This window comes from Cydia amplana, chromosome 6 (genome assembly GCF_948474715.1).
Source record: "Cydia amplana chromosome 6, ilCydAmpl1.1, whole genome shotgun sequence".
Lineage (NCBI taxonomy): Eukaryota > Metazoa > Arthropoda > Insecta > Lepidoptera > Tortricidae > Cydia > Cydia amplana.
In genome coordinates, this window is record NC_086074.1 from 4,506,011 (window position 1) to 4,528,856 (window position 22,846).

The window sequence follows — 22,846 nt, forward strand, 5'->3', positions numbered from 1 at the left end:
TACTATCGCCTAGTTTTTTTTTGTTTCATTTGGCCTATAACACCGGTCCGCGAACGTGTTAAAAATGTGATGTCATGTAGTTTTAAAGTGAGAGACTAGACTGCAATATACTTTGGTTACAAAAGTCGATCGGTAAGCGAATAATAAAACCGATAATATATAAATACGGGAAATAATCACTTGACTATATGTACATACATGGTCACATACAAAGAGTGACTGTATACGGGTGTGTATCGAGGCAGGTACAAGCTCTAATAGCGATATATTATATAAGTACAGTCAAGTGTAAAAAGTGTATCGGTGCACGAATCTCAAAAATATGTCCCTTAGCTCTTAGACTTAAGAACCACATGTTTTTGAGTAATAGTTGTCTACACCCATATTTTTACACTTGACTAAATCGGAGTCAAGCATGTGGCAGTATTTTCTCATCACGTTAGAAATTCCTTGAAATCAGTAATCGTTTCAATACATCCCTCAGGTGACAGTCGCGCATCAGGTGTATCTCTAACTCCAAATGTTATTATTGTGAAATATAAACACATGAAAAAGTGTGTCATGGTGAAAAGTAAAATCTTAAAAAATATACGTCACATCATATCATATGTAGAGGTCGCCATCAGATATATCTTAGCTGCAGAGTTCTAAAATATCTGAACACGCACTCTAGCGCCTTGGCAATAGGGGCGTGTTCAGATATTTGTGAGCACCTTGGCCGCTCCGATATATCTGGCGACTGTACAGCGTCACGTTCTATAGAAATGCTTTCTTCCTACAAATCTACGCTTTACGCAGCTTGCGTCGACTGGTGACCAAGACCTTGCAGAGAGCATTTGATACAACACATAGATACGAGTATGTAACACTATCAACCGTCGAACGCAACTATTACGTGCTCTCAACCTAAGGGCTCATTTAGACGGCGCGCGAACTCGCATGCGATTTTAGTTACATATTGCGGACCATTGAGGTTACAACAATTCAGCCGACCGATCAAATAACGCATTGTAATGAATCTCGCATGCGAGTTCTCGCACCGTCTAAATGAGCCCTAATATCGCTTGAGTTTGTAGCGGCCCCGTTCCAATAATAACGCCTAGCGGATCACAGAGTGTTAGTTAACTAGGGCGAGGTGTCCGCGCACGACGGACCAAAGCCTGCTGCAGTACCTACCTTCTTTATACCTGAAATTATTCCATGAACTTGCACAATCAATCTTCTTGCTTAGATAATAGATACGATATTACAATGAATTTAGTTACGACACGTTCATAACAAATAATTTCAACTATAGCTGCTTGCTGCAACCGAGGATAGGTACCTACTGCACCTTTTCATAGGGAAAAAGGTCATCGTATAGATCGTACCTTTCCGTATCTCGATGGAATGCATAAAAGCATATAATTGATTAATTCTCGTTGGCAAATTGTTCTAAACCAATATATGAATACATTTTTGAAGAATAAGAGTTGTACATTAAATCATTTTGCTTTAAAAAGCTACGGTTGCAACAAACAGTGAAACCTATGTACATACATGTGTGGGTTTACTACAAGGCTTACCTCCCAAACCATACTAGGGCCTAACAATAATACTATACTTTCATTTATTTACATTTTCTTCATTTTGTTATAGTTTTGAACTAGTTTTAAGGCTACGACGTCTCTCGACACTCACACAAAGTCACTATTCTAGTCATATGTTAGCGGCGTGAACGACAACACAAATATAACATCAATTTTGAACTAATTACTGTACGATTATTCATACGATTACTCGCCAATGAAGAACTACGTGACCACGCACACTAACACGCCCCAGTATACTTATTACAAACCTCTAAATCTATAAATGCTCGAAATACACACGTATCCATTACATTTACATTCCCTATACGTCTCACTACCGCAGAGATAGTACTCGCGAGAACTCGATTCATCTATTTATATACTTGTCGTATAGAGCGGGTTAGTAGTTTTAATACTTCTAATTCTATCTATCCTAGCTACGTAAAAATGTTCAGTCGATGTTACATACAATGGTGTTTAGGAGTAAGCTTAAGATACAATATTATGTTACAAGTAGTAAGGAAGAGCCGCTGGCGGCCGAGATTCGCGAGTCCGTCTCACAACTCCAGAGCGCCTACCGCGAACCACGTTCGACGTGTTGCCTCTCTGTCGCACTTGTAGATTCGTACGTAAGTGTGACAGGGAGGTAACACTTCGAACGTGGTTCGCGGTAGGCCCTCAGCACGTTAAGTACGGGCCGCCCGGCAACCCCTCCCGTGACATACTAAACGTACAGAACACAAACTAATCAATACTCCAATAATTCGGTCTCATAAAATCAAATTCAAATCGATTATTACGCATTTATAATTAACTATATTGCAACATTTATTGCTAGCAATGTCCATACGAAACACAATGAGGCACACAATGAAACCTACACATTAATTACATACAAATGTATAATTACATGGAATCGCTAAATTAATGAACTTAACTAGTCTAAAGGGAATATCGATTTTAATGCGAAGATACCATTCGTACCTTTACCAAGTCATCTTACTTCGAGCGTGAGTAGGTACTCCTACATAGTTCATTAAGCCAAAGCTTCACTGTGTCCTTTTCACTAAACAGATGACTTATTCTTATGTCGTCGAGGCGACTTTCGTTGTCGCAAGTGACTTGTCCGCTCGCCGATTCGTTCTCCAATCTAAGCTAAACTACCCACACAACGATATACTCTACGCTAAGTAAATAGGATAAAATATACCTATATTTGGTAGAGTGACGTCACATGTTAGCGTTAACAGATCCTCGTTTTGCTTTCACGACTGCACGAGTGTTATGAAGAGTTTTAAATTTGACAGATTTTCGAAATTTTGACTTATGGTGAAAACTATAGCAAAACCAGAATCGGCCCGATTCGAACGATACGATACGTCAAATATTATATTAATTAGATATGTCAGTGTCTAAAAAGTGACGTTTTTGTTTGAAGAAACGTCAGTTTTACACTGACATATCTAATTCATATCGTATCTAGTCGTAATATTTGACGTACCTATCTTAAAATTCGAATCGGGCCGATTGTCTATTATCATTTCTAGTTGATAAGGAGTCTCGCTGCGATTCTACTAAAGGTTTTGCTACAGTTGTAACCCCTAAACTGAAACTTTTTATAACAATTCGTGCAGGAATTCTAATTAAAGGGGTAAAGATTACATCTAACACGAATGCGCTTCTATAATATTATCGCGATGAGGTATGGTGCGGTTTTTTACACTTTAGTTACAGATAGCTATCGAATACAGTTTTATCAGAAAGCAAATCAAAGGAATCTTTAAACACAATCTAGCGAAAGGACTAGTTCATTCTGTGCCGATTGAAATGTATTAAGGTTACTTTACTTCATAATTTTTTGTACATATAAACAAATTTTTGACATTAAAATAACAAGCTCAAAAATTTTATCAGCATCAGCACAGAACGTTTACTAAGATCACGCGATGGATCTACACAAAGAAGAAAAACTACGCCGCGTCCTATCACATTCTTAATTTAAAACGTCGGAAACGTCATTTTAGAATTACATTTAATTCATTTCGTATCACCGTTGGAACGCGACGCGACCGTATCCTTCGGGGCTTTTACACTGCGGATTTTACACCGTATTTTCACTCCGGTCCGTAACTCGTTCGGGCACATTTTTGATAGTGCACCCCGGTCAATCGCGGTATCATGAGAACCGTAGAATGTTCCTTCGCAGATACCCCACAGTCGCCGACGAGTGCTCGACGTTTTAGTACTCAACTCCGTACGTCACTCCGACTTGTCAAAACCCGTACGGCACGGTAGCCCCTGTCTGTGTGATGTGGTTATCGCGTGGTGTAGAGGGCGCGCCGCTTGTGGTCGGGTCATTCCCACTGGTGCGGCGAGGGTGGCAGCTCGCTGGGGTGTGCCACGGTGGAGCTGCAACACGCCGCACAGTCACAACCACTGTCCTGGACCCGTGTATACCCGCGCCACGAGGGAGCTTGTTGGATTCGGTATGCTCAATACAGTTACGGGTGATGATAAGGGAGTAGCTGAATATATTTGCGCTGTAGTCGTCGTATGCTTTGGCCACGAAACGCACGCCAGTGCGTGCGCGCCCAACTCTGATGCCAACCGCCATACATAGATAAAAACTAATGTATGACAGTCGCCATTGAGGGTGCACGCTCGGAGCGTGCGTTCCGTGGCCCTTGGATTAGACGCTTTGAGAATCTCTTAAGATTTTTAATAATTGGTTTATATAATCAGTTGTTTCGCGATATTCGTAGGTTACAACAAAAACTTAATTAAAAAACCTAGCTTTGTTTAGCAAGTTAAGTATTTGTTTTGATTAAAAAAAAAAAACAGAATAATGCATAATATAGAAGTCTCAGCTTTAACCAAAAATTGAACTATATTTATTTATTGTGCGTTGCAATGGCGCCCGAATCCAACAAACTTACCAAGATATGCATGCAATTCCAATTCTGAATAAGAAATTTAGGTCAAAAAACTATGATAATAAAAGAGATTCCAAATAGCAAAACTGCATCACAGATCAATACTACTCCAGTAAGAAAACTACTGTAATAAAAAATGTAATTTCCTGTATAATCAAAACGAGCAATTAATGTCAAAAATCACCACAACCAAAGTGCATGGCACTGTGCTCTCTCGACTACTTATACTCATGCACTACAAAGCCATCCAAAATCTCATATATTTAAAGCTTTTTTCAAAAATAAATTTTATCACCATAGCAAGTATAGCAACGAAAATTACTCTTTGAAAATAGCTTTAAATACGACGAGAAGTCTAGATGGCGCAACGGCCCACTATCCATATTTAAAACAAACTTAACCCCATTTATTCCTTCAAATACAAAGCAAATGTGTTCATCGAAATGAAACCACTTTGAATCGAATTTGAAGAGAATATGTTCATGCATAAGTGAGTAGCGCTGTATTTTCATGCCTTCGTCAGAATCATCAATGAAAAATAAACGTTTGCGTACTTAAAAGTATGCGACATAATTGGAAAGAGGACATTTTTGCCCGCCATCGCCATCAAATAAATAGTACAAGTACATTTTTGTTCCCACAGTCATTGGCGTAAATTCATAGAAAAATACCTTGCTACTCACAGCAAGAAATGGAGTTAGCATGCAACCGAACCGGACAACGACGGACCGAAGATTTTAACAATCAACCCTTTTGAAATTACCGAAAGGACGTATACATGGTAAGGCAACGTTGATTTAGTTAAAAAATAAACACGCGCTTTTAATTAGTTTTTGTACCCGTCGGCAACCGTAAGCCCTAAACTATTAATTTTAAACACGTCTTTAACTGAAATCACAGACAATCCAACCTCTAGACATAGCATAGTCGCGCTACCCCCTCTGCCACACATACGGTAGCGTTACTCCATCTTCGAGTCAATCCCGTGCCGTGATTGGTCCGTGTCTTTGAACGGACCAATCACGGCACGGGATTCGCTCACCTCGTCCCCCCGCACCCCCGTATTTTTGGCAGCATCGGTTTCATGAAAGAATTGGCCTAAGCTCAGTCTAGAGGTTGGATTGTCAGTGACTGAAATTAAACATTGCCTTACCACGCGACGTTCGCGAAAACCGGCTGACAAAATACACCCGGCTATGATTGTGCTCGTCAAAAAATAGTAACAGAACAATTCTATGTTTATTAATTAGTAAATTAAGAGCCAAAACAATCTCCTGCGTGGGCCGGTTCAGTATTTGCAGCGGTAGAGATGGACAACAGAGAAGCGTGCGGAAGCGCTTACGGCGGGACTCGAGGCTACGCAGCGCACAGAAATATCACGGGCGATAGCAGTAGTATTTTTGCCGCCGTCTTGAAAGGGGAACAAAATTTTGCTTTCGAACCCGCTCTAGAGCTGTCGCAGGAACACAGAAAAAAAAGCAGAACGTTATTCAACTACTCACAACAGCGGTGCTACGTAAGGAAAGCGCGGGGGGCACCACCATTTCAAGAGGGTTGATTTAGCTCGGAAACGGCGGCGTCGGTATTTACAACGACGGGTCGGAAGCGTCGAGAGTCATAGATAAACAATATAAAATGAACCCATGCAAGAGTCGGGCTTAGAGAAAACGGAGCCGTTGCGTAGGTGAACTCGCTGTACAAACGCACAAACCTACACACAACACTACGAGGCGGGAGGGAGGAGGAAGGATCGACACAGGCGCTTCGTGCGCGACCACCGGCGGCGCCACTTCTGACACTGACGTGCACTAACTGCTAGTGCCAGTGCCACACTTATAGTTGTGATGACCATTTTTGCTTTCTCTGATTTATTATCTTTGTTACTGTAGCTGACGCATGGACAACACCGATGTGCTTCAAATAAAAATTAAATAGAAAAAAAATATATTATGGTTCTAAGTATACAATGGGTACCACCAAAATTTGAAGTATTTATAAAACAGAATGTGTACAATGTCATATTTTTCTATTATTTAACTTCAATATGGCACGACCGATTGTAAGTAACATGTATATGTAGGTATAGATTGTGCAGAATAAAATAATATACAAACTCAAAGCAGTGTTGCCCGCGCATCGCAAGGGGGCCTATCGGGCCCAAATCAAAAGAGTCTCTTATTCAAGAGAACACACGATTAATGTGATGTTATTTAAAGTGGACGGAATCTTAATCATTTATTTAGACTAGGGGTCAGTGGTTTATGACGAAAAAGCGTCAAAAAATGTCTAATTCGTGTGCGCGGTTCCCTTTTGACCGGGCCGGGAGTCGTGGCACACGGGTGGTGTAGCGTGTATAGGTATCGCAAAGAAATCACCTAGTGTCGGTGGCGGTTCGGTTGGTGGCGGTTGGCGGTTGGTTGGCGGCGGCGCCTTACCTTGCGAAGCTCTTGAACGCCGCGGACTGCGGGTTGATGCACAGCGGTACGCGGGACGTTTGCAGTTGCTCCGCTATGAACTTGTGGATTTCCTCTGCGAATTGATAAGCGGTGCGGTTAGACATTTTAAAATAATAGTACATTATTGTCGAGGCTCGGAAGTAGTTACTTGCTGGCTGAGGATTCGTTTGAAACGGACGACCTTGGGAGTGCCTTCCAGGCTCCAGACGAGTCATATATAGTGCTTTTCTCAAAAATGGTGCAAGAAATAGAAATATTTTACAAAAGCAGCGTTCTAATTTTCACAGAAAAAAGTGAAACCCTTGAAAAGATTTGCTTTGCCGCCTTAAAAAAAAAATAGAAGAGTATTTTTCTGGTAAAAATATGCCAACCTATTTGAGACACCTAAATAGTCGCGGTACCAACATTATAATAATAAGTACTGATCATCTGTTTGGCTGTTTAATGGACCTATGCCTTCATTTGATATGGCCATTTCAACTTTAAAAAAACTAAAGACAACTTATAAATATACTGGAGCACTAGAATGGAAAGGAAGACCACGGTAACAACATCACAAGTACTTAAAATAATGATTTTGTTGCTTTTGCAGTACTGGCAGCTAGCTACTACCAAATAAATCTAGCAAGAGGCCCATTAAGTGTATGTATTTCGGTTGGATGGAAAACTAGAGCAGGTTAAGTGAACGAAAATACATAATAGGACGAGCATATTTTAGCTATCTTTCAGAATAAGACACATACAGCCGCCGGTATCTTCCCGGGGTTGTGGGGTAGGGTTAGAACCGGTGGTAGATTTTGATATCATAAGTGCATTGTAAAATGCCCAAATTGAAGAATAATGTTTTTGGATAGTGTGATAAGTGTGGGTCTTCTTTCGCTTTGACAACAGGGCTTCTAAATGTGTGTGTGTAGACAAGCCGTGCGTGCGCGTACCTTTGACCTGGTGCACGGAGGTGAGCTTCCGCTTGCGCGACGGGCTCCAGGTCGGGCGAGTAGTGCCTCGCGGCGGGCGGCGCGATGTAGCAGCACAGGCACATGCACGAGTGGTAGCGCAGCCGCCCCTCCAGGTACGGGTGCGCCTAAGCTCAGTCTAGTTGGATTACCAGTGGAGCAGGATGATAACCGCCATAGATACGGGGTCTTTCGCTTTGAGGACAGGGCTCCTGAACGTGTAGACAAGCCGTACCTTTGACCTGGTGTACGGAGGTGAGCTTGCGCTCCCAGCCGTCGTGGAAGGGCTGCTGCGCGACGGGCTCCAGGTCGGGCGAGTAGTGCCTCGCGGCGGGCGGCGCGCTGTAGCAGCACAGGCACATGCACGAGTGGTAGCGCAGCCGCCCCTCCTCCAGGTACGGGTGCGCCAGCGCGTCCACCACCGAGATGCGCTTCGCCGGGTCGAACACTAGCATCTGGAATGGGGAAACGGACCAATGTTAAAGCGATTTACGGTTGGTTGCACCAAACTGTCTGTCACAGCGTTCGCTAAATCTTATTGTATGGGAGCACGCTCTGCTGCGGCACGTTATCTAGTAGTCTGTTAACTGTGGGTGGTGCCCCCTTTTTTTTTTGACGGAGTGGGAATGCATTTACGTACGGTGTGAGGGACTCGCCGCTCCTTATCCCTCTCTTGGCGAGAGGGGAGGAGAATTTGGCCCTACCCACTAATACCACTCCGGCATTTCACCCTCTTTTCCGTTCGTGAGGGCGCACTGGGATCGATGTCATTCCACCACGGCGCCCTCCGGCAGCCCCGGCTTATCGCCTGGACACCCACACTATGCAGGAGGGAATCAGATCCCCCCCTACGACGTGTGTGGGGCCATGCAATCCGGGCTCGGTACCCGCTGACCCCACTAGGGCCTGAGGCGAGCATACGCTCTCCGCCTTCGACTTTGCCGCCTGCGTCGGAGAGGAAGCGCGGCAGCAGCCGCTTCTCGCACCCTCTCCTTCTGCTACATGACCTCTTCGCAGAAGGAGGCCAGTGGTTGGTGCCCCTGCCCCTTAACAAATAGGTCGACCCGTTGGTCGCAGCACGTAACAGCTGGATCCCCACCTGAGCGAGCAGATGCACGGCCTCGTGCGTGGCCTGCACGGAGAGCGTGTAGAGCGCGGCGAGCGCGGGTGGGCGCGGCGCGCGGCGCAGCATGTGCGCGCGCGCGCCCGCGCACGCGTGCCGCATGTCTTCCAACGACGGCGTGCCGAGCAGCTCCGTTATCAACTCCAACTGGAAACAGTTATACAGATCTTTATTGATAAAATAAGTACATTTTACAAGTACTTCAATACTTCTTAAAAATAAAAGTATTATTAACAATAATAAATCAATGATTTATAACTCAAGATAGGTTATAGGCGTTCCAAAATTGAAGCGCTTACCTTGTGACAAATTGGACAAGTTTCCTTTAGTCGCGGCTGGACAAGCGAGAAATGTGCACGTGCTAACAAGCTCCCGCACACCGAAAGAGAAAGAGACGACCTTATGTTTAACAACGAGTGTGACAAAGATGGATGGAATGAGAAAACTAATCAAAAATAACAGATTTCTTCGTAGGCACAGAAATAAATATGGAAGTATTTTTTGTGCTCCTCAAGTACGAGTATAACCTATCTATGGTTATATAATATCATTGTAATAAGTTAATATAATATTACAGATTTTTTAGAGGTAGCATTCATAACGATATTATATTTTTCATTTCACCGGGTAGCATTTGCATTTTATGACACGAAAATTCAGCTATTACATTACATAGCCTCGATCGAGATTCGATTTTTATCAGACATTACGATATCGGCGATTTGTAACATCGTGGTATGTTCCCGACGATTTCATTTGTGAGATGTTCTGGAAGTGTAGACATTCAATGAAGATTGACAGAGTCGACAAGTAGGTGATAAAGTGATGTGGGGATTGAAGTCTTTATAAAAACGTTAACTGTCGTTTTATTACAACACTAAGCAATCTCGGCTATTTTACAAATATTAATTTATTTCAAAATTACGTAACGGCGTTCTTGACAAAAGTTTTATTTACATCGCTACCAAACACCTATATGTCATAGAATTTTATACTTAAAGCTAGACGTATAATTTCGTACTACATTCTAAATTAGAAGTGAAATGTGCAAAATGAAGATAGACATCTAGCGGTTGTCCGCAGCCTATATTTAGCTAGTCACACGATGTCTTGCTACTTTAGAATACTAGTTACACTACCCTACAATGTCAATCTTCAGAACTTCGCCACGCCAACTTTTTATTCGTTGTTAACTTTTAATTATAGAAAGACGTGTACGAAGCCAGTGCTTGTAAGGGATATACAATCGTTATTCCCATTAACATAACATAAGCCCTATCTAAATTATCTACTTCATAGTAAATAGTTTGACATCCACTGCCTACCCGTTGATAGCTTTTGCAAAATATGCATATTTAAAAACGTGCGTGTTTCTCCGATGGCTTGAACGATAACTTTAATAAGTAGGTACCTGCATAAAAGTGCACTTACTTATGCATTTAGACCAGTAAAATAAAGAATGTTGAGAGAGGAGATATTTATCGTAGGTACGGGTCAAAGGCACACGAATCAAGTTTTCTACATCGCTGGTCATAATCCCTTGCCGCCTTACTGCCTTGGTATACAAATAGTTTCTCTAAAAGTACAGATTTCTTATTTTTATATGTATAATCACGTTTAATTATCAAAAATGTAAAATTATAAAAAAACAGAATGAGCAACAACAAAAACATGGCGCTAGTGCAGGGTGGAGGTAGACGGGTTAGCTATGGCTGCACCGTCATTTCTTATTTTTATGTCACAGTGTTTAACCCTTCGTTAAGGGACAATATCCGATCGATTTGAATCTCTCACAAAACTAGTACGACATATAGGTATTTTATATTTCTGGTTGGTTCTTATTTAAACCAGTCAAATTCAGGCTAGCAGTCCCCTATAGCAAGTTGTAGCGTGTCATTTCGTTGGGCCCGCGTGTTTAAACATGGAATCTGCTCGCTGGTCCCAGACATACCTGCTGCACTGGACTCTGAGCCTGGAAGAGGATCCTCCTGCCGAGCAGCTCGCCGAATATGCAGCCGACCGACCACACGTCCACGGCCGCCGTGTAGTGGTTGGCGCCCATTAGGATCTCAGGTGCCCTGGAAATTATCAACGGGAAAATTTAATACTTTAAACTCTCGCGTTTTGTACACATATTTAATCAGACAAACGGGTCTACCGCGATATAGTTTCATCTGGGGGCACGGCAGTGCCCCCGCCAAGTCGAGCAAAACCGCCCGTACCATCCTTTTCTCGAAGCGATTCAGGCCATCGACGACCTGTAATTTTGCTGGCTGAAGCTAGATCCCTGAATTTTCAGTAATATATAGGACTTAACATGCTTAAGATTCTGAAAAACATTCAATTTGAACTTGTAGTTTAAGAATTATTGTACATCAAAGTTCCTTTAGTTTGACACTGACACACTCACTTACGATCGTCATAATTCTAAGGTACTTCTAGCATACCCACAAGCTTCAAATTTTAAACATAAGTTAGTTTTCAGCTTATCAAGCCATAGAAAACCTAAAAATATTGCAATATCACAATATCAGTCACGTTTTAAAGATCTAAGAACTGCATAAGTAAGTTTGTAATCCTTATATATTTTTAATGGCAGTCATTATACGTATTACAAATTAAAGATGTTTAGCATTCCGCCTTAATACTGCTATACTCTTATTGGTGGTAACGAGGCTACTGGCCGGCGACACAGGAAAAAAGGTCTGAAAAACAACAACTTGACAGATTCAGTGTCACCGCAAAATCGCGAAGAAAATGATGTCCTAATTCGCAAGTAAAACCGTAAACCTTAATTCAAGTGCGTGCAACGAACTATTAGGAAGCAGCCATCAACCCGCAGAAGCTTCTGCCTTCCTGGAACGCAAAACTACCGGTAAGCCCAGTCACCTTCCTTTAGGTCAGTATAGCATAGGCACAGCATCTACAGTTCACTACCATTGGCTTTACGCCACAAAAGATATCTTATTGATACGGTTTTAACACCCCCTGGCACTGATTAAAATAACCGACTTGGTTTCACATTACATCTGAAAACTTTTTTGTAGTAGAAGCGTTGCGAGACTTGCACCTTTTTACATGTAATGTTTTTGATGGGATTGTTTTTACCTGAGTTGCACCAGCGAGAAACGTTGGAATTTAAGGTAAAAACAATGAAATTACATCACGGTAGACCCGTTTGTGTGATTAAACGGGAAAATTTGTGATTGGATTTTATTGGATTACGACACAGTCAAGTCGATCGCCCATCAGCATGAGTACATGATACATTTGGCAGGAATGACATTAATTAATTTCACCTTTCCCGGTTCATTGCTGGGCGCTTAAGAGTTGAGAGCGAATGAACCCTGATGTTATCGACATATTATTTATTAGCACGATATAATTTGCCGTAATGAGAAGTGCTAAAGAATTTGATTCTTCTTATAAGGTATATCATTAAATTAAGGATAGACTTTGTTGGTATTTGAGATAGATGCCAAAACGAAATCGGTCCATAACCTTTTAGAGCCACGTACCTAATGGAGGTAGGGCGAAACAAAACTCTCCTTACGTAAATGTATGAGGTGGTGGGTCCCTAGATAAACTAGAAAAAGGGTTGGGCAAAGAACATTGCTAGTAAATTGGAACTTTACAAATGTTTTGTGCAAGTATTGGAGAGCAGAATCTCCGACATTGGGAGATCAGCAATATATATCCCTTTATGCCTAAAGTTACTTTCTCTGAAGGATATTCGAACAGGCATGTTTTGTTAGAGGCGGCACTGCCATTTTTCTAGTTGACCGAAGCGTAGCGAAGGTCTACGTTTTGACTCGGGCATTTTGCTTTTGTATGTCCGGATGTTCTCCTCTACAGGTCACAATTCTCAACCGATTCTTGTGAAATTTTGTGACCAGATTCTATGAGTAAATAATTTTTTATGTCGATCCCGTTTTTGGAAATTTTCAAAAATGGAGGAGTTGTGATACCTCGCGCTTAAACAAATAGTCGTATCGATATCATAAGAGTATTTTCTTTTTGAGACATATTTACATAGTAAATGGCAAAAAATGCAGAAAAATTGTATTGCTGGTTTAGGCGGTATTTAAATATTTAGTTTGTATTCGAGAATGAGTAGCCGAATTTCGTCAGCTTAGTTAAGAACTATCATGGCGCATTTTGTAAACAATCGCTTTTTTTGTTTGCACAAAGAAAGTCTGGGTTCGATCCCCAGTAAGACATAACTTTTTGTATTTTTTTTTTCACTTAAACTTCGTTTTTTTTAATAAATTAAAATCTTTGTATTGTTGATTGATCAAACCGCTGTGGGGCGCTATCATCGTGCACGGTCCCAATAAGCTATGCTCGCGAGGTCTACAGCTCACAGAGCCACTAGTTTTATGATTTTTACATGACTCGGTTAACACCAATTCAAAGGGCTTTCAAAGCCAGTATGCAGCATTGAAATGGTTTTTAAACACTTTTTATACAGCTTTGTAATCACAGGCCGCGACGGACGCACCGCGGCCTACTTTCCGCGGCCAACGAAGCAAAGGTCATACATTCAGCGCGGTTTACGCTTCGCGGGATTCGTCACGTTGGCTCCGAATCGGGCCGTCGAAAACAAGTCAATATCCTCACATGCGGAAACTGAAGTTGTGACCTTGCGCAAGGGGACGCGCGGGTTTCTCATGTTGCTTAAGCATGCACGTGTATTTATTAATACTTACCATCTCTGAAATTTGTAGTAGTATTGCACGCGTTATTATTAATATCTGGGTGACCGAGCTTCGCTCGGAAAACATATAAAAACTCGAAAATGCGCGTTTTCCCAGAGATAAGACCTAGCTAGATCGATTTTTTGCCCCCGAAAACCCCCATATACTTTCATCGAAATCGTTAGAGCCGTTTCCGAGATCCCCGAAATATATATATAAATAAACAAGAATTGCTCGTTTAAAGGTATTAGACTAGTATGTAACTTTGTTCTTAGTGGTAGCTTTAGTTTATAATTTATTTAAACACACATTCCTCTGTACAAGGGGCTGGGAGCTTTGCACTACACTATCCTAAAAGAATACTCCTGTAGCAGTGATAGCAATTAGCACTTACTTGTGACACAGGACACAGCAGCAGCAGAAGTTCGAAATGATCTTGACGCGACTTTATTGTTTAGATTTAGAGTATAAGAGCGTGTCAAGGTAATTGTGAACAACTCGCCCGCTTAGCAAGTTCTGCTGCTGACTGTACATAACACGAGCGGCATACAAACTTTAAGAATCCAAACATGATTTGATAAATGATGTTATGTCTCAGATCGTTTTGCTCGTAGGTGCTCTATTATTATTATTATATTGGTCAATAGGTATTATATATGATATATTTCCATAATAAAATAAAATAAATATATTTCACCATAACTGATGAATATTTACGTAACACAGAAGCAGCACCGCGCACTGACTCAACTTTCCTTCTACCGTATCGACCAGGAAATGTTATCCCGAAAACTTTTTTAGGACAAGTTTATATTACTTTTTAAGTCCGCAATATCAAATTCAAGTTAGACACCTACACAAATAACCCTTTGGTTATGCAAGTGGAAAAGTTTTATCGAACTACAGTACTGCTTAACAATATTACTTCAATGAGACTTTAGAGTTTATTACTTTCACAGTTTTTTATAACTTTTGTAAGGCCTAGAACTGGGATTTATGCCAATCTCGTCGCAATAAAATTTCTGGGGATAGTTTTAAGTACCTACTCGAAATAGGTATTATAGACATATTCCAAGTATTTTGAGCTGTGTATTTGATTTGTAAATCTGAGAAGATTTGATTACAATTAAATATTAATATTGTAAGTACTGGCCTTCACAGTCAAGTGAGTAATACAATGTGTATTTACAGTCAGCTATACCCATGTAGCGTTAATAATTATAGTTACGCAAGGAAGAGCCTAAAATATCGCATATCCTCTTCTTCTTGACAATAGAATAATCTGAAGGCCTTTAACATCTTGACAGATGATTTAAACAGCATCTGTATGCGAAGAACAACGTCTCTCGTGGCTAATGCGGGACCGGCATTTGCGACCGCATTTGTGGCAGCTGAAGTAGGGAGCCATGCCGGCATTAACATGTGCCTCTTTGTGCGTTTTCGGGCAAGGTCTTGGACCGTGGCGAAATTCATGACAATAGAATATTGCTATAGTAAATTCTGTGTGTGGACATTTTACAGTCTCGTCACTCATCACTGACCTATAGTACCACCTCCTGCGTCATGTTCTTGCTGGCGTCCGGCTCCTCGACCCTGGCGAGGCCTAAGTCGCATATCTTCAGTACGCAGTTGCTGTTCACCAGGAGGCTACGGTACACTTGTTACTGACCTGTAGTACTGCGTGACCACCTCCTGCGTCATGTTCTTGCTGGCATCCGGCTCCTCGACCCTGGCGAGGCCGAAGTCGCATATCTTTAGCACGCAGTTGCTGTTCACCAGGAGGTTGCCGGGCTTGATGTCGCGGTGCAGGATCCGAGCCGAGTGTAGATACTTTAGACCTGTTAACAGAACTTAGAGTTGATTTTTGCCCAAATGGTTATTTTGATTAGTACTTAACTAATAAAAGTTCGAAAAGAATACGAGTATAACCTTATATTGTCCTGTAAAAACTTTTATTATCTGTAGGAGAAAAAGTGACCAAGAAGACCTCTAGTCAACTCTAGTGCCAATTTCAGTTTGTTTTACTTGGTTTCGTGATATGGATATGACATTATAGTTTTATTAACAATTCCGGTTTTTATTTTCATGTTTACATAGACTGTAAGAGATTCTATCATAGTTCAATATTAAAATGAAGTACAATATTCCAGGTCCCTCTAAATTATTTCATAATTAATGAATACCACATTAATCTAAATAATAAATAATGAAATAACACTAAATATTGCGAACCGTCGGAGCTGGCCATACAATCCCGTCGGATTTATGACCACAGATATGACCATGGTCAGTAGGATAAGAGGAGACGTATGCTATAAGAAGGGGCTATAACGTTGCAGTAATAACACCGAGTCCGGGGTGTAATAACTATACTGACGCAATGCCGACGACGCTTGAGAGCCACACTTAAGCGCTATTTCCCGTAAAAGTGACTCTACTACCGCACAATGTATCACAGTAGACTCGATAAAAATGACGATTCTTTTGGATGCGTATCGTGGACTAATTACATTTTATTAATAAATGTTTTAATAGCTGTATAATGCTCTATATGAGTCGATGCATCACCAATTGATTAACTAGACGTATTATCTGCCTAATTAGCAACATAATAGTAAAACGATAAAACTAAAAGCTGCGTTATATTTTTGATACGATTGGAATGTGCGTGTCTTACGTATGTTATGATAATATGCGCCGCACTAAATTGCGGGCATCATTGAAAATTGATACGTCGCTAATGGACCAATCAATTTAATATACCTAATTGTACAAGCGCTATCAGCAACCAAGGTGATTGTATGCGAATCTTCTGCTAACCGCTAACCACTTTTGGGCAGCACGCAGCTAGATATGAGGAGAATTCTATTTTGTTACGCGGGTCGCCGCTAATCCGGCGATAACTACTTATGTTTGGTCGATACTAGCTAGCTAGACGTCGCCAAGACGCGGAAGGAAAATGTGTTTGATATAATAAAGCGATTTACCTTTTTCATCGTGATAAAGCCATGTGGATTTACCTAACACGCTTTATTGACTCATTAGGTACCGCAATATCAAGTTTTAATATAGCTACCACCGCCTCACACATCCTGTTAAGTCTTTTGATATGAGAGATACCACATATCCTTTTGATGTGTTGATAACTTGATATGTTCCTTCTTCGTAGTAAATCAAAACTGTTTACAAATGGCTAAGGAAGATACGCTGGTGGATTAGATCATTAGAAGCGTAGGGTATCACAATCCAGGTTAACTAGCTAACGAGGCCCGACCATTATTCGAACAAGAACAATAAATAACGAGTAGCGTTGCGCTCCAAATGTAAATCGCTTTTGTAGGAGAGTGCCAGATTCTAGCCGTACTCTTTACATAATAAATACGTAGGGAGCAAGTATAGCTCATTAGACGTGACGTGTCTCTCGCCCCAGCCCTTTGCTTTAACGAAGCTTGAATAATGGCGACGGAGAACCGGGGTACGCCAGGGGACTGAGGTAAACTGAAAGGAAAGTACGTGAATGTTTTTGCATTCAAGTCGGCGTGACAGCACGTTACATAGAAATGTTGCTGGGAGATTAAATTTGTGACGCCGGAATTACGAAAATCAGAACAGCCCTTGGAACGACTTGAGGTTAATCTGTGTGCTTTTGTAATGTTACCGACACGACAGCTTAAGATTTCCAATAACAAAGCACATATACTACATCAAATCATCTTATAGTAAAACATAAAAGCCTTTATGCTACGGTCTTCGAATTGAATATTGAAGTTGCTATTATAAATCTTAATAGCAACTACCATGTACAGTCAAGGAATTTCATTTATGTGTGGCTTTCATATTGATTGTCGTTGTGACAAGATACGATATGGCACATAAATCAAATTCCTTTAGATCCTTCTTGTACATGATCAATCAATCAATCAATCAATCGTTTATACTTTCACTGATTTAAACTTTCACGGTTTTTACACATTATTAAATTGTACAACGGGACTTTATCGCGTATCTAAGTTTTAAGATTTACCTCCGACGTTTCGAGGACGGCGTTGTCCCCGTGGTCTGTTGACATCAGCATCTTCTAACCGCGTGAGTTTATACTTTATTGATAACAAGCGTTACATGTCATTTTCTGTTTAGCACACTTTACATACGAAAAGATTACAATTATAAATATGTCGTCATTCATTTAGTAATTAAATTACATTAAACTATGTAACTAAAATTATTTGGTATCATTAAATTACAAAATCTAAGAATTAATGTCACACAGGCATTTGAAATATTATGTTGTTGGCATAATCAGTCAGTAACTCATAGAAATGACAATGATAAATGACAGAAAATCAGTACCTAATAAAATGTGCCACCTACATATAATGTTAATGAGTAGGTACAAAGATAATTACTTAAAAGAAAATGCCATACAAAAAAATACAAAAATTCAACCCTAGTTTCAGTTCCTGACAGGATCGGGAGCATCACATTCGCCTTACGGCATTATGATCAGAATAGAATCAGTGCCTTCGTAAATGCAAGAACTGTAACACAAAGTAAACTACGGCACGGGTCTCCGCCCGGTGATGCGCCATAACAAATTAACGCCAACTCTTCGCGTACAGTTTAATTTCCCAGCGGGGCACAGTTTTCGCCAGCTTACTCGACTTTCAAATAGAAACGGCTGTCAAATGTGGTAAATGAACTAGGCTGGATTTTATAGAAAGCCGTGCATGGTCGTTGTTGTAATTATTTTAATTAAAGGCATATGTGTTAGCGTCAGCATGTCCAATAACTGTAAAAGCAAAGTGTCTCGTACGACGCGAGGTAATTAGCTTTGAATTTACAACAATTTAACGAGCAATTTGCTAAAACGATTTTAAATTCATAGCGAATGGTAAATCAAAAGGTTTATAAACCTTTGTGATTGTTAAAAAGCTATTAAATATTGTTATCTTGAAGAAAGTGCACCGTTCAACAATGTGTTTTCTGTAACCATGAATGATCACTCCCACACGGTTGTGGCTTTAACCTCTAACCGCCCACAGACCTATAAAAAGGTCTCCTGTTCCATTCTAATTTGAACTTTGTGTTGACAAAATAAAATTTCATTTTGCTTGGCAAGATTTGACGTATGAGCGGCTAGAGGATAAGAAATTGTTTCAGCAGGGTCTTCCACACCCCAAACTTGAATTCATGGGTGGCTATTACCATGACGAGCGTCGAGCAAAGTAATGTAGGCTCTGCGACAGGAAAGTGATGTTTGTTTAGTGTGATGACATTAGGAGATACAATATTCGTAGTATGCGTATATCTCTCTAGCGGTTAACCCAGCTACGGTCACAACGCGAACTCAGGGTCCGCTTTCGAACTTTTCTCCTTTACTTTGCAGGGTCTTCGGCATCCTCTTTTGTGAGACCACTAACTGGAGCGTAACTTCAAGCCAGCACCTCCGGGCTATCCTTTTTGTCATACTCACTCATATACAATAACGACATTTATGTCAGACTGATATATGTTTGATTTATGTTTTACTGTTGTTCTCGATGCTAGTTTGGGCACAGGATGTGCCCGGGCGGCAGGTCCATTACACCGCGGGTCGTCGGCCTGCGCGCGCGCCCGAGCGCGAAGCTAGTCCTTGCTCCTGCCCAACGAGGACAATGCACCGGCCACGTTAATTGCACTCGAGAAACAGTTGACAGTTTAATGTCTGCTTTTTACCTGATTGTTGGTATCATGTTTTTCGAGTGTATGTAACTCTTATGAACCTATACTCAAAGACCAATAAAAATGGGTCAATTTGTATTGACATTTTCATACAATGTAACCAGTATAAAAATCATATTTAAAAGAGCTTTTAGCCTTATTTATTCTACAGATTCACATAAATACAAGGTGAGTTTCCTTATTTTAAGCTACTAAGGTATGTATCTATGGGCCTTGGTTGCTTGAAAATAAATGTATAGACATGACAGATCTATAAATATGCCTTACGAGAACTTCTAATGCAGTCACGCACAGGCATTAATTCATGGGGTTTTTCTTTTCACAATCCAACGAATTGTCACTTATAAATGCTTTTCTTAGTAAAAGAAATCCTTATCGACTTAAACATAACGTCAGTGCACACAATGGCACGTTTCGGTTGAAACTTCAAACATCGTTTGTTGAACCAGGTGTTGTGATACAGCGGAATGCATCTTCGGCGCGGTGTTCTTAGCCTGGAGTATCTGGTTTGAATATTTAATAAATTGTACTCATTATTTTGATGTAATAAGTTACAAAATGGAACGTTATTTTCAGGAGTCACCTAGCACGAGCAAGTCAGAGGGTGCGCCCTCACGAACGGCAAAGAGGGTGAAACGCCGGAGTGGGTTTAGTGGGTAGGGCCAAATTCTTCCCCCCTCTCGCCAAGAGAGGGATAAGGAGCGGCGAGTCCTACACACCATGCGTAAATGCATTCCCACTCCGTCAAAAAAAAGGGCAGAATCAGTGTAAGTGCGCTATTAGATAATTACGGTTGTCGACTTGTTGAGGCTGCGTTACACTGGTGTGCCCGGCAGTTCGACTCTTCAGGGCCCGCAGAAACAAAGAGAATATACCCTTGGAAACACACGGGTCACATTCCAGGTACAATGGAGAGCAACACTAGCAACAGTTAATCGTTTCACACCGTGATGTTTGCTCACGCGCAGCGCGTGCACCGACGCCCAAGAGGGTCGTGGAACTAGATACAGGTTTCCTAATAGGAGTAAAAGACTGTAAACTAGAACAATACGGACTGCATACCAGCCGCAGCTTGTATGGGAACTGCATACTGGCTGCATTGGTTTCAGCCTCAATTTCTACACCATATAAAATTAAGTTTGCAACACATTTTGGAAGTGTCTTTATTTCGTTGTAGAACAAATTCACATCTGAAATGTTTTTACTGTGATATCAAATATTGACGTTCTTCAACCCGTAACGCAGCAAAAAACAAAAACTGTATATATTATGAGTATTTTCGTTTCAAAAGCTTAATTTTCAGAAAACACAACAGAAGTATTCGGTTAATTGCCTCAATCACTTTGATTACATTTCCGACGTAATCTATCATTATGTAAATAGGAACCTCACGAAGCGGAGGCGATCCCAAGGGCTCCTGTACTTGTTAATTTCTTGGAAAGCTTCCAGCAAATAGGGCGTTGTCATTAGCGTGGCCTGGCCGGGCGCTAGGTCGTTAATTGTGAAAGCTGCTCCATCTGCCACGGGGCGACCCGGCGCACACGCATCGACCCGTTTGACTTATCCGTCACCTTTCCAGGCCGTATATTCCCGTTAGTTATCGAGAGCAAGCGAGTCGAAGGTCAAAATGACCCTGAGCAACTGTGACTTTGCGCGCTGTGTGGCTGCGCGCTTGTAAATTCGATATTTGCCTAAATTTTTGAAAATCGAAATGGAACCCTGAAAACTCTAGACAAGGTTTTCTTTTCTTAAAATTTGAAAGATCATAGAGCGAAAACTCTAGACAAGGTTTTCTTTTCTTAAAATTTGAAAGATCATAGAGCGGAATTTCCAAGCACAACGACGACCATAAATGCTAAGTGGAACCAAAAACCTCACTTAAGCTGATAATAGCTCGCCTCCACTCGGTAACGATTGCAATACCACTCCAGAACCATTCATTCGTACGCAGGCGATCACTTCGGTATTATACGATACATGTACCTACGTGTCCTAAGTCTGTTCCAAGGTCACAGATTTATCGGACCATCATTCAAAGGCCTACGCTCTCGGCTCGGAAATATTGGCAACCGCGGACTTATCATGTTTGATCCATAGTGAAATATTGAGCAACACTGAATCTGGGTAGCCTATAAAGCACTTCGTACGCTATCTACCTTCCAAACAATGTCGTTCGTCAAATTTTTCATCACATATATTCCCAGTAAATGTAAAGTTCATAAAACAGGTAAATAGCATAACAATAACAACAAAGTTTATAAACATTACCGGTAACACCAAATATCTCATATTGAAACGTGTGGAAATACCGGAAAGGGATTAAGCCAGTGACATCGCTGGCTGAGAAGGTTTAACGACATCGCCGTTGCCGTCCGAGACGAATTACCTACAGAATTTATAGTCTAAGCCCAACAGGGAAGGATTTCGGCGTTGGATTCGAAGATCCTACGTCCACGGATATATATAGGTGAAGTTAAATGTGAGTCTCCTAGAAGAGACGAATCTCCTATCTTTACGTGAAAAATGCTATATTAGACATGTTTGTAGACGCACGCAGCCTTTTCTGCGGGGAGGCGACATGTCTCGAAGCAAATTCCATTAGTGGGAGGGATAGACGCGGCACCGGCGGCAGGACGCCACTTTCCACTTAGCGGTTTTTCCGTCGACTGACGTCTACACCCTTGCCCTGCTCATCCGTCTGCTGTGTCAATTACGTCATTTATTTTTTTAACGATCCTATTTATCGACGTGCACGTGTCCTAGAACTTTACAGAAAGAAAGCAACGTCTACTCATTAACATACCAGTTAGAGACGAATGTCGATACAAGTTTAAAAGGCACCGGCGCGAAGGTAACATAAGGGATTGACATTAATCAGAGTAAATCCCTGGTAGCTTACATTACAGACACGCTCAGTCGGAGGCGATTTCCTGAACGAAAAAAGCTCGCACATAAATTGTCGAGGCACCGCGAGACCACGGCTGCATTTCCATAATTCCTCTCGTTACGGCGACGCCATGCTCGCGAGCTTGCGATGTAATCTGTACGCTTCCTCGCGCTCTAAGAATAATTGATTTAATTTTTAATGAACCAATACCGCGTTATTCATCAGGATTAAACAGAAGTGAACACAGGCGCTCGGGTCGCGTTATGAAATTTAAAGTATTAGTCACTCGGGGTCCTTTTTGTTTGAGAATATGCATTCGCATGTCAAATGTGCGGTGACTCGGTTCGCGTCACGCTCGGCTGCACAGCATACATTATTAATTTGAAGCAGACGGACGGACGGACGGACGGACGGACGGAAAGCGTCACGTTTTTTTAGCGAAATAATCCCTTACGCAATACTGGAATGAAATTCATCAGCTATCTGTTATGTCACCGATGTGCGC

At 41.3% G+C, this 22,846-nt stretch overlaps 1 protein-coding gene across 3 annotated transcripts in view; it reads right to left on the minus strand.

Annotated features, from left to right (window-relative positions):
* Positions 1–3,868: 3,868 nt before the first annotated feature.
* LOC134648675 (serine/threonine-protein kinase NLK) overlaps positions 3,869–22,846 on the minus strand; it is a 143,816-nt gene continuing 124,838 nt past the window's right edge. The window contains exons 5-10 of one of the 3 annotated variants that reach the window (XR_010096917.1): positions 15,403–15,571; positions 10,988–11,114; positions 9,013–9,183; positions 8,149–8,368; positions 6,880–7,033; positions 3,869–3,980 (exon numbers count right to left, since the gene is read on the minus strand). Coding sequence is in view for 2 of the 3 variants with exons in the window: in XM_063503173.1 (XP_063359243.1) it covers positions 5,861–5,957; positions 6,940–7,033; positions 8,149–8,368; positions 9,013–9,183; positions 10,988–11,114; positions 15,403–15,571 (878 nt within the window). In the remaining variant the exon portion in view is untranslated. Of the gene's footprint in view, positions 3,981–5,761; positions 5,958–6,879; positions 7,034–8,148; positions 8,369–9,012; positions 9,184–10,987; positions 11,115–15,402; positions 15,572–22,846 lie in introns of those variants that run through there. The other 2 variants (XM_063503174.1, XM_063503173.1) reach the window with 2 other exon arrangements.